The sequence below is a fragment of the Schistocerca nitens genome, chromosome 9 (genome assembly GCF_023898315.1).
Source record: "Schistocerca nitens isolate TAMUIC-IGC-003100 chromosome 9, iqSchNite1.1, whole genome shotgun sequence".
Lineage (NCBI taxonomy): Eukaryota > Metazoa > Arthropoda > Insecta > Orthoptera > Acrididae > Schistocerca > Schistocerca nitens.
In genome coordinates, this window is record NC_064622.1 from 145,385,884 (window position 1) to 145,398,372 (window position 12,489).

General features: G+C 47.2%; 1 protein-coding gene across 1 annotated transcript in view; it reads left to right on the top strand.

Moving 5' to 3' along the window:
- The first annotated feature begins 411 nt into the window (after nucleotides 1-411).
- Nucleotides 412-12,489, top strand: part of LOC126204411 (lysosome membrane protein 2-like) — a 263,267-nt gene continuing 251,189 nt past the window's right edge. Inside the window, exon 1 of the mRNA XM_049938788.1 lies at nucleotides 412-583. Coding sequence (XP_049794745.1) covers nucleotides 487-583 — 97 coding nt within the window. The 5' untranslated portion in view covers nucleotides 412-486. The remainder of the gene's footprint in view (nucleotides 584-12,489) is intronic.

Consider the following 12,489-nt stretch of genomic DNA (forward strand, 5'->3'; position numbering starts at 1 on the left):
TCAAAAACAAAGTGGTAACACATTTCGTGCGCTACCCTGTAGGTTACTGTCTCGGACTCGCGCGGTTTTTGCGCGTGAGGTTAGGTCCGTGTACGCCAGGAACAACAATTCGCCAGTGTTGAAGAGGAAAGGACCGCTACACGAGGCACCGCTGCGCACCACTCCGTGTCAAGGCCGTGCGCACCGCGCGACCTCGAGCAACCGCGATCCGCGGAGACCTGAAGGTTAGGGGCACGCTGCAGAAATAGTGAGGTCCGGGGGTGGCGGCCGAGATGCCGGACGCTACCGAATGGCAATAACAGGAGCGATAAAAAGACGCTGCGGCAGCCAATAGTTCGACAACGATGTGGCGTGTTGGCGGCGGCAGGCGCGATAACCCCGGGACCGATACGCGAGGCGAGCAGAGCGGCGTGGAGCTGCGGCGAGTCTTCCACGAGACGGAACGTACAGCGGCCGACTGCTCTGCTCTGCTGCTTTACCCGAGACATGTCGGCAGCGAGAGCCGACTCCGCCGCTGCGGCAGCCAACTACTCCCACAGCCGCGTGCGCAAGAGGGCTCCTCCGGGCCGACCCCTCGTCTCTCGTGAGTACCGCGGCCTTCATACTCACCTGTACTCCTCAGAGCGAGTGATCTGACTGCGGCGTGTAACTAGTGACCTACGTATGGACTCCTCAGTGCACGGCGTGCTCGCTGCGTTTTCTATATTATTATACACCAGTGTTGTTGACAGTAAGGTGTCAAGATGGCGCCGACCGGCGTGCCTTTACGCAGATTCGCAGTTTCGAATGGCTAAGGTCACAAGTCCGAATCTCACTTGGAGAATATGAAGGGAGGAAGAGGGGTGTTTCAGTGTGAACGTGAAGTTTTTTCTGTATCCTGCAAATATACAGATTGCGAAATTAGTCACAGCAAAGGAAAAATTAAAATAAACAATACAATTGATGGTGAGTGTATTCAAAGACGACTCGATTATAAATCTCGAGTACCTGCTGTAATGGCTTATGGGTCAAAAAGAACAAAAATTGGTTCAAATGGCTCTGAGCACTATGGCAGTTAACATCTGAGGTCATCAGTCCGCCAGAATTTAGAACTACTTAAACCTAACTAACCTAATGACAGCACACACATCCATGCCAGAGGCAGGATTCGAACCTGCGATCGTAGCGGTCTCGCGGTTCCAGACTGTAGCGCCTAGAACCGCTCGGCCACAGCTGCCGGCTCAAAAACCACATTAAATAGTGTTCTAATATATAAAAATGATTTTGTTTCTTCGTCTTCTATGTGTCCCTATAGTATTCACCTGTTTACGATGAAACTAAGGCGAGTTGTGCTCACGCTGTGAAGGTTTCTGTGCGAGTAAGAATCACCTACGGCCCATAAAGGTGCATGTCAAAAGATGGTGAAATAGAAGCTTAACTCCGGCACTTCTGGGGCAATTTCAATCAAATTTTGTGTATAAATGACTCGTTATTTGTATATTTATAAGAAAACATTGTGGGGGTAACATACCACAGTCACTCCTCAAGATGGGAGTGGTTGGTTCAAATGGCTCTAAGCACTATGCGACTCAACTTCTGAGGTCATCAGTCGCCTAGAACTTAGAACTAATTAAACCTAACTAACCTAAGGACATCACACACATCCATGCCCGAGGCAGGATTCGAACCTGCGACCGTAGCGGTCGCTCGGTTCCAGACTGTAGCGCCCAGAACCGCAGGGCCACTCCGGCCGGCAAGATGGGAGTGGGTGTGAGAAAATGTGACATGTAAAAATATTCGATATGACCGATATTAGTGTGAAGTCCATAGTCTCCTGTTTCGCTAGTCTTATCAGTGACAGTCTTGACGAAGTTCCACCCCTAGAGTTGGAGGTACAGCGGTTGCAAAGATAGGGAGCTATCGACATAGCCTATATCTGTAACTCCTGAAAGAATGTCTACCAGAATTGGCAAACATACCAGTTGCTGTCGAAACAAAATATATTTCATTCCATTAAACTTTTGTGTCATGGTTTCATCGGTCGAAGAATTAATTAAGAAACTTTTCCCATAAATTGTCGCCAAATACAGATATCACGTTCGGCTTTTCGAACGTGCAATTTTGGCAAGAAAAAACACCGACGTCAATGCAAACAGTTGCGCAATCAAGAAACAAATTGTGGGCGAAAATGGTTCAAATGGCTCTGAGCACTATGGGACATAACATCTTAGGTCATCGGTCCCCTAGACTTAGAACTACTTAAACCTAACTAACCTGAGGACATCACACACATCCATGCCCGAGGCAGGATTCGAACCTGCGACCGTAGCAGCAGCGCGGTTCCGGACTGAAGCGCCTAGAACGCTCGGCTGGCAACTTGTGGGTGAGTCTGTAACCTAAAAACGATTGACAGCCCCATGAATGCGGACGAAATTTTAAATTATTCAGCTGAGCTCCACCAGCCAGTCACTGGAAATCGGCACACCAGTATTTCTTTTGCGCGACATTAATCCACCAATGCTGTGCAATGGAACCAGGCCCCGTGTCAAAAAACTGATATCAAACGTCATCGAAGCGACACTTCTGAATGGCGAGTCGAAATCAGAAAATGTGCTGCTTCCATATATTCCCATCTTTTCCACCGACATGCCATTTGATTTCAAACGACTCCATTTCCCCGTTTCCTTTCGTTCTCAATTACCATCAAAAAGGTGCAAGGTCAATCCCTCCAAGTGTCTGCATTAAATATGGAGTAGCCATTCATTTTACATATCCTGTAAATTGATTCATTCACATTACTTCGAAAAAAGAATTCGTCAAATGAGCTACGTAACATGTAGCTAATTAACTAACTAACATGATCCATTATATGTTCCATTTTCACTAGAGCAAGTGCCAAAAAATCGTTTTTGCAGAGGATGGAAAGACCAAAAATATTGTATGATACTTTTGTAAACAAGACAATTCTTTGCACCCCAAGTGAAGATTTTCCAATATTGACCAATCGTTACTCACACATACATGCCGTTCTTAAGCAGTTCTGTGTTACTCTCCCACTAATCAACTGAGTTTACTGCAGTCTTTGGTGACCTCAACTCCTGCTTTTCTGTTTTTTGTATTAGCGAGTGAGGAGCCTTATTACAACTCTTTAGGCCGGGGGTTATTCAACCCATGAAAAACGGCGCTGAGAAATCGGCCCATCGCATTACAAAGAGGAATAGCTGTCTACAGTGCAGGTCTCTCGCTTCTCACGCAATGCGATCTTTATCTAACTTCCCAGAAGACGACTTATCAGCGAAAAAAACAAGGGGTCTTTGGAGTATGTTTTGGGAGTATGGCACAGCCTGTATACTATCTAGTCACATTAATGTGACCACCAGTGTGATACGTTGTATTGTCCTGCTGTTAGAAGCCTGAATAAACACCTGGTGCAGTGCGAGGCGTGCAGGAAGGAAGGTACCGACACGAATGTGGAGCCGTGCCAACTCCTGTGCAGAGGCGAACTGCGCCAGGTCTCTCGACTGAGAATCGATAACGTGAACAGCCCGATCGAGATGGTCCCACAGATTCTAAATTGGGTTTGAATATGGGAAATTTGGTGGCCAGGGGAGTACAGTGAACTCATCCTGGTGCTCTTCGAACCATGCCCGTACACTGTGAAGTGTGTGACAAGAGCACTTTCCTGCTGGTAAATGCCATTGTGTCGAGGAAAAACAAAACTGCATGTGTGGGTGGTCATAGTCCCAAAGGATACGTGCATACTTTCGTTGATCCTTTGTGCCTTCCAGAATGGCGAGATCTTCGAGGCAATGCCACAAAACGTTCCACGCAGCATTACGCTCCCTTCTGGGAGCAGGGTGTATTAAGATGTACTATTAGACACATTCTCTAATAGTCTAATAGTGTATTTTAATAAGACAGTATGCCATCTTAGGCAATTTATAACACTTGTAAGTAAGCATTACAAACATGGATTCTTATACGGTTATATCACTCGTTATGTACACTCCTGGAAATGGAAAAAAGAACACCTTGACACCGGTGTGTCAGACCCACCATACTTGCTCCGGACACTGCGAGAGGGCTGTACAAGCAATGATCACACGCACGGCACAGCGGACACACCAGGAACCGCGGTGTTGGCCGTCGAATGGCGCTAGCTGCGCAGCATTTGTGCACCGCCGCCGTCAGTGTCAGCCAGTTTGCCGTGGCATACGGAGCTCCATCGCAGTCTTTAACACTGGTAGCATGCCGCGACAGCGTGGACGTGAACCGTATGTGCAGTTGACGGACTTTGAGCGAGGGCGTATAGTGGGCATGCGGGAGGCCGGGTGGACGTACCGCCCAATTGCTCAACACGTGGGGCGTGAGGTCTCCACAGTACATCGATGTTGTCGCCAGTGGTCGGCGGAAGGTGCACGTGCCCGTCGACCTGGGACCGGACCGCAGCGACGCACGGATGCACGCCAAGACCGTAGGATCCTACGCAGTGCCGTAGGGGACCGCACCGCCACTTCCCAGCAAATTAGGGGCACTGTTGCTCCTGGGGTATCGGCGAGGACCATTCGCAACCGTCTCCATGAAGCTGGGCTACGGTCCCGCACACCGTTAGGCCGTCTTCCGCTCACGCCCCAACATCGTGCAGCCCGCCTCCAGTGGTGTCGCGACAGGCGTGAATGGAGGGACGAATGGAGACGTGTCGTCTTCAGCGATGAGAGTCGCTTCTGCCTTGGTGCCAATGATGGTCGTATGCGTGTTTGGCGCCGTGCAGGTGAGCGCCACAATCAGGACTGCATACGACCGAGGCACACAGGGCCAACACCCGGCATCATGGTGTGGGGAGCGATCTCCTACACTGGCCGTACACCACTGGTGATCGTCGAGGGGATACTCAATAGTGCACGGTACATCCAAACCGTCATCGAACCCATCGTTCTACCATTCCTAGACCGGCAAGGGAACTTGCTGTTCCAACAGGACAATGCACGTCCGCATGTATCCCGTGCCACCCAACGTGCTCTAGAAGGTGTAAGTCAACTACCCTGGCCAGCAAGATCTCCGGATCTGTCCCCCATTGAGCATGTTTGGGACTGGATGAAGCGTCGTCTCACGCGGTCTGCACGTCCAGCACGAACGCTGGTCCAACTGAGGCGCCAGGTGGAAATGGCATGGCAAGCCGTTCCACAGGACTACATCCAGCATCTCTACGATCGTCTCCATGGGAGAATAGCAGCCTGAATTGCTGCGAAAGGTGGATACACACTGTACTAGTGCCGACATTGTGCATGCTCTGTTGCCTGTGTCTATGTGCCTGTGGTTCTGTCAGTGTGATCATGTGATGTATCTGACCCCAGGAATGTGTCAATAAAGTTTCCCCTTCCTGGGACAATGAATTCACGGTGTTCTTATTTCAATTTCCAGTAGTGTATTTCACTGTTATTTTCTAACCTGCTTTCAGAAAACACTTGATAATGGCACTTTGAAGCCGAAATCATGATTGGGTAAGTGTAAATGTAACACTGTAAATAAACAATAGTCTAATGGCGGTACTGACTTTAAAGAAATATATTATCACTGTGGCCCCGCATCCTCCACTGTACGTATTACACAATACTGTAATTCTGTTTCATATCCCGTCCCACTTATTGTTTCCTGAAGCTCAGTAAGGGTATCGTTCGGCACCGTCGAAAAACATCTACACCTCATTACTTCTTTTGTGCCACTACACATGATGGAATGTAACATTGTCCAGACGTTCGCCTAACCCAAACCATTGTATCGGATTTCCACATGGTATAGCATTATTCATTACTCCAAATCACTCGCTTCCAGTCATCCACTGTCCAGGAGCGTTGCTCTTTTCACCAAATCGAGCGTCCCTTAGCATTGGCTACGCAAATGCATGATTTATGAGCAGACGGTAGCCAGCTGTGCCCCATTCTTTTAATTACCTAAGCGCAGTCATTGTGCAACCGGGACTGCTGGTAGCACTTTAGAAACCATGAGTGGCTGCTTCCACTGATGTCATGCGATTTTTTGTACAACCACCCTCCGCGATGCTCGACTGTCCCTGTCCGTCAACACATACGATCTGCCTGGTCTCGGTGTAGATGTGATTTTTCTTCCGAGTTTCCACCTCACAGTCACAACACCAACAATTGAGTTGGGCAGCCTTAGAAGGCCTGATATGTTTCTGATGGATTTGCTCCTCAGGTGACGTCCAATGCCCAGTTTACGTCAATGAGGTCTCTTGACCGACGCATTCTACATCTACATCTACATTCATACTCCGCAAGCTACCCAACGGTGTGTGGCGGAGGGCACTTTACGTGCCACTGTCATTACCTCCCTTTCCTGTTCCAGTCGCGTATGGTTCGCGGGAAGAACGACTGTCTGAAAGCCTCCGTGCGCGCTCTAATCTCTCTAATTTTACATTCGTGATCTCCTCGGGAGGTATAAGTAGGGGGAAGCAATATACTCGATACCTCATCCAGAAACGCACCCTCTCGAAACCTGGCGAGCAAGCTACACCGCGATGCAGAGCGCCTCTCTTCCAGAGTCTGCCACTTGAGTTTGCTAAACATCTCCGTAACGCTATCACGGTTACCAAATAACCCTGTGACGAAACGCGCCGCTCTTCTTTGGATCTTCTCTATCTCCTCCGTCAACCCGATCTGGTACGGATCCCACACTGATGAGCAATACTCAAGTATAGGTCGAACGAGTGTTTTGTAAGCCACCTCCTTTGTTGATGGACTACATTTTCTAAGCACTCTCCCAATGAATCTCAACCTGGCACCCGCCTTACCAATAATTAATTTTATATGATCATTCCACTTCAAATCGTTCCGCACGCATACTCCCAGATATTTTACAGAAGTAACTGCTACCAGTGTTTGTTCCGCTATCATATAATCATACAATAAAGGATCCTTCTTTCTATGTATTCGAAATACATTACATTTGTCTATGTTAAGGGACAGTTGCCACTCCCTGCACCAAGTGCCTATCCGCTGCAGATCTTCCTGCATTTCGCTACAATTTTCTAATGCTGCAACTTCTCTGTATACTACAGTATCATCCGCGAAAAGCCGCATGGAACTTCCGACACTATCTACTCGGTCATTTATATATATTGTGAAAAGCAATGGTCCCATAACACTCCCCTGTGGCACGCCAGAGGTTACTTTAACGTCTGTAGATGTCTCTCCATTGATAACAACATGCTGTGTTCTGTTTGCTAAAAACTCTTCAATCCAGCCACACAGCTGGTCTGATATTCCGTAGGCTCTTACTTTGTTTATCAGGCGACAGTGCGGAACTGTATCGAACGCCTTCCGGAAGTCTAGAAAAATAGCATCTACCTGGGAGCCTGTATCTAATATTTTCTGGGTCTCATGAACAAATAACGCGAGTTGGGTCTCACACGATCGCTGTTTCCGGAATCCATGTTGATTCCTACATACACTCCTGGAAATTGAAATAAGAACACCGTGAATTCATTGTCCCAGGAAGGGGAAACTTTATTGACACATTCCTGGGGTCAGATACATCACATGATCACACTGACAGAACCACAGGCACATAGACACAGGCAACAGAGCATGCACAATGTCGGCACTAGTACAGTGTATATCCACCTTTCACAGCAATGCAGGCTGCTATTCTCCCATGGAGACGATCGTAGAGATGCTGGATGTAGTCCTGTGGAACGGCTTGCCAAGCCATTTCCACCTGGCGCCTCAGTTGGACCAGCGTTCGTGCTGGACGTGCAGACCGCGTGAGACGACGCTTCATCCAGTCCCAAACATGCTCAATGGGGGACAGATCCGGAGATCTTGCTGGCCAGGGTAGTTGACTTACGCCTTCTAGAGCACGTTGGGTGGCACGGGATACATGCGGACGTGCATTGTCCTGTTGGAACAGCAAGTTCCCTTGCCGGTCTAGGAATGGTAGAACGATGGGTTCGATGACGGTTTGGATGTACCGTGCACTATTGAGTGTCCCCTCGACGATCACCAGTGGTGTACGGCCAGTGTAGGAGATCGCTCCCCACACCATGATGCCGGGTGTTGGCCCTATGTGCCTCGGTCGTATGCAGTCCTGATTGTGGCGCTCACCTGCACGGCGCCAAACACGCATACGACCATCACTGGCACCAAGGCAGAAGCGACTCTCATCGCTGAAGACGAAACGTCTCCATTCGTCCCTCCATTCACGCCTGTCGCGACACCACTGGAGGCGGGCTGCACGATGTTGGGGCGTGAGCGGAAGACGGCCTAACGGTGTGCGGGACCGTAGCCCAGCTTCATGGAGACGGTTGCGAATGGTCCTCGCCGATACCCCAGGAGCAACAGTGTCCCTAATTTGCTGGGAAGTGGCGGTGCGGTCCCCTACGGCACTGCGTAGGATCCTACGGTCTTGGCGTGCATCCGTGCGTCGCTGCGGTCCGGTCCCAGGTCGACGGGCACGTGCACCTTCCGCCGACCACTGGCGACAACATCGATGTACTGTGGAGACCTCACGCCCCACGTGTTGAGCAATTGGGCGGTACGTCCACCCGGCCTCCCGCATGCCCACTATACGCCCTCGCGCAAAGTCCGTCAACTGCACATACGGTTCACGTCCACGCTGTCGCGGCATGCTACCAGTGTTAAAGACTGCGATGGAGCTCCGTATGCCACGGCAAACTGGCTGACACTGACGGCGGCGGTGCACAAATGCTGCGCAGCTAGCGCCATTCGACGGCCAACACCGCGGTTCCTGGTGTGTCCGCTGTGCCGTGCGTGTGATCATTGCTTGTACAGCCCTCTCGCAGTGTCCGGAGCAAGTATGGTGGGTCTGACACACCGGTGTCAATGTGTTCTTTTTTCAATTTCCAGGAGTGTAGTAGATTTTGGGTTTCCAAAAACGACATGATACTCGAGAAAAAAACATGTTCTAAAATTCTACAACAGATCGACGTCAGAGATATAGGTCTATAGTTTTGCGCATCTGCTCGACGACCCTTCTTGAAGACTGGGACTACCTGTGCTCTTTTCCAATCATTTGGAACCCTCCGTTCCTCTAGAGACTTGCGGTACACGGCTGTTAGAAGGGGGGCAAGTTCTTTCGCGCACTCTGTGTAGAATCGAATTGGTATCCCGTCAGGTCCAGTGGACTTTCCTCTGTTGAGTGATTCCAGTTGCTTTTCTATTCCTTGGACACTTATTTCGATGTCAGCCATTTTTTCGTTTGTGCGAGGATTTGGAGAAGGAACTGCAGTGCGGTCTTCCTCTGTGAAACAGCTTTGGAAAAAGGTGGTTAGTATTTCAGCTTTACGCGTGTCGTCCTCTGTTTCAATGCCATCATCATCCCGGAGTGTCTGGATATGCTGTTTCGAGCCACTTACTGATTTAACGTAAGACCAGAACTTCCTAGGATTTTCTGTCAAGTCTGTACATAGAATTTTACTTTCGAATTCACTGAACGCTTCTCGCATAGCCCTCCTTACGCTAACTTTGACATCGCTTAGCTTCTGTTTGTCTGAGAGGTTTTGGCTGCGTTTAAACTTGGAGTGAAGCTCTCTTTGCTTTCGCAGTAGTTTCCTAACTTTGTTGTTATACCACGGTGGGTTTTTCCCGTCCCTCACAGTTTTACTCGGCACGTACCTGTCTAAAACGCATTTTACGATTGCCTTGAACTTTTTCCATAAACACTCAACATTGTCAGTGTCGGAACAGAAATTTTCGTTTTGATCTGTTAGGTAGTCTGAAATCTGCCTTCTATTACTCTTGCTAAACAGATAAACTTCCTCCCTTTTTTTATATTCCTATTAACTTCCATATTCAGGGATGCTACAACGGCCTTATGATCACTGATTCCCTGTTCTGCACTTATGGAGTCGAAAAGTTCGGGTCTATTTGTTATCAGTAGGTCCAAGATGTTATCTCCACGAGTCGGTTCTCTGTTTAATTGCTCGAGGTAATTTTCGGATAGTGCACTCAGTATAATGTCACTCGATACTCTGTCCCTACCACCCGTCCTAAACATCTGAGTGTCCCAGTCTATATCTGGTAAATTGAAATCTCCACCTATGACTATAACATGCTGAGAAAATTTATGTGAAATGTATTCCAAATTTTCTCTCAGTTGTTCTGCCACTAACGCTGCTGAGTCGGGAGGTCGGTAAAAGGAGCCAATTATTAACCCAGCTCGGTTGTTGAGTGTAACCTCCATCCATAATAATTCACAGGAACTATACTGCTGTACTCTACTGACAAGGGAACCTCCCCATCGCACCCCCCTCAGATTTAGTTATAAGTTGGCACAGTGGATAGGCCTTGAAAAACTGAACACAGATCAATCGAGAAAACAGGAAGAAGTTGTGTGGAATTATGAAAAAATAAGCAAAATATACAAACTGAGTAGTCCATGGGTAACATAGGCAACATTAAGAGTGACCTGAGCACAGGAGCGTCGTGGTCCCGTAGTTGGCGTGAGCAGCTGCGGAACGAGAGGTCCTTGGTTCAAGTCTTCCTTCGAGTGAATATTTTAATTTTTTATTTTCAGACAATTATCAAAGTTCAGGCACTCACACATAATCAACTTCCCTCTCCGAAATTCTAGGACATGTTCAGATTTGCTTGGACATATGCAGGATTTGACGGTCTACACACGCAAAAATTTGAAAACGTTAAAAACATATGTTTTGAGAGAGCACAGAGAAAACTGTGCGACTGTGAAACTGTTGCATTCATTTGTTGCAGTTTATGTGACACACTCTTATGTTTTCATCACTTTTTTGAAAATGATTATCACATCCACAAGAAAACCTAAATCGGGCAAGGTAGAAGAATCTTTTTACCCATTCGCCAAGTGTGCAAGTTAGGTGGGTCGACAACATATTCGTCATGTGACGCACATGCCGTCACTAGTGTCGTATAGAATATATCAGACGTGTTTTCCTGTGGAGGAATCGGTTGACCTATGACCTTGCGATCAAATATTTTCGGTTCCTATTGGAGAAGCACGTCCTTTTGTTTACTAATCGCACGGTTTTGCGGTGTGGTCGCAACACACAGACGTCAAACTTATTACAGTTAACAGAGACATCAATGAACGAAAGGACAGATCATAACTTTGCAAAAATAAAGTAAGTAAAATTTCCGCTCGAGGGAATATTTGAACCAAGGACCTCTCGCTCCGCAGCTCCTCACGCTAACCACGGGACCACGGCCCTCCTGTGCTCAAATTACTCTTAATGTTGCCTATGTTACCCATGGACTATTCAGTTTGTATATTTTGCTTATTTTTTCATAGTTCCACACAACTTCTTCCTGTTTTCTCGATTGATCTGTGTTCAGTTTTTCAAGGCCTATCCACTGTGCCAAATTAGAACTAAATCTGAGGGGGGGTGCGATGGGGAGGTTCCCTTGTGAGAACACAATTCCCTCCCCTCCTTTTATACTGGCGGGTCCGCCTCTGGTGACATCTAGCGGTCAGTCCCGCAGTATATAGGGGTGCCCGGATACTTATGATCAGATATTTTATTGATGTTTTTACCTCAGGACAGTCTCTATGCAGCTAATTAAGGACATTATTTGTGTTGCTAAACGCATCTCTCCTCATTTAAGGCAGTACCACTATCTCTCTGGTTCACCAGCAGTACAACAAAAACTCTTACAGAGCAATATCATCACATTGAGCCACTGAAGATATCTTAATAAATTGGAGCGAAACGCGTCTGAAAAAACCAATATTGTGTTTATTTGTCTGTATACAGGCAGTCTTAACCTAAAAAGCATTCATACAATCTTTTCTGAGAAACTTTATCAATATTTTGACCTCTGTTCCATCTGGGAACCGACCAGATAAATGGGAGATAATCTTCGTTTAAAAGAGTGTTAAATGGAGAAGCCAACGAAGTAATATTTTGCAAAGTAAATTAATTTGGGGAGGCTTATTAGCAAGTACTTTTTTCAGTAAATGATAAATTCACCAACTGCGTCGACCTGCAACCTGGAGGACCACTAATTTTTTTTCAGTGTTTTTTTCCTTTAGAAGTAGTCCAAACCTGAAACTACATGGTAGAAGATGTTAGGTTTGGTCTGCCTCAGATGTTTTATTTTTCCAGTACTCCCCGTATAACGGGGGATGTTCCCCTATCTGTCATCTGAGTTTGACTCCCGATGGAAGACTAACAACGGGAGTTTATTTAATGGAATTCTCCGGTATTAGCACGTTCGAACTGATGCTATACATAGAATATTTAAAACCATAGTTCAGAGAATTATTACACACGGTTCAGAGTTTGGATGATGACATGGTAACCAAACTCATAATTAGTAGCTACAAAGATGGGTTTGTGCAGTCAATCATTAGTGATAGAAAGAAAAGAAGAAAAAAAAAAGATGAAGTAATTAGAGACAGGGTGAATGTTCAGAAGTAGGTTACTAATTTCATGTCAACGGAACGTAGGAAGAAAGACTGCCAAAGTGTGTAATGGACTGGATTCCAAATAGAAGAAGA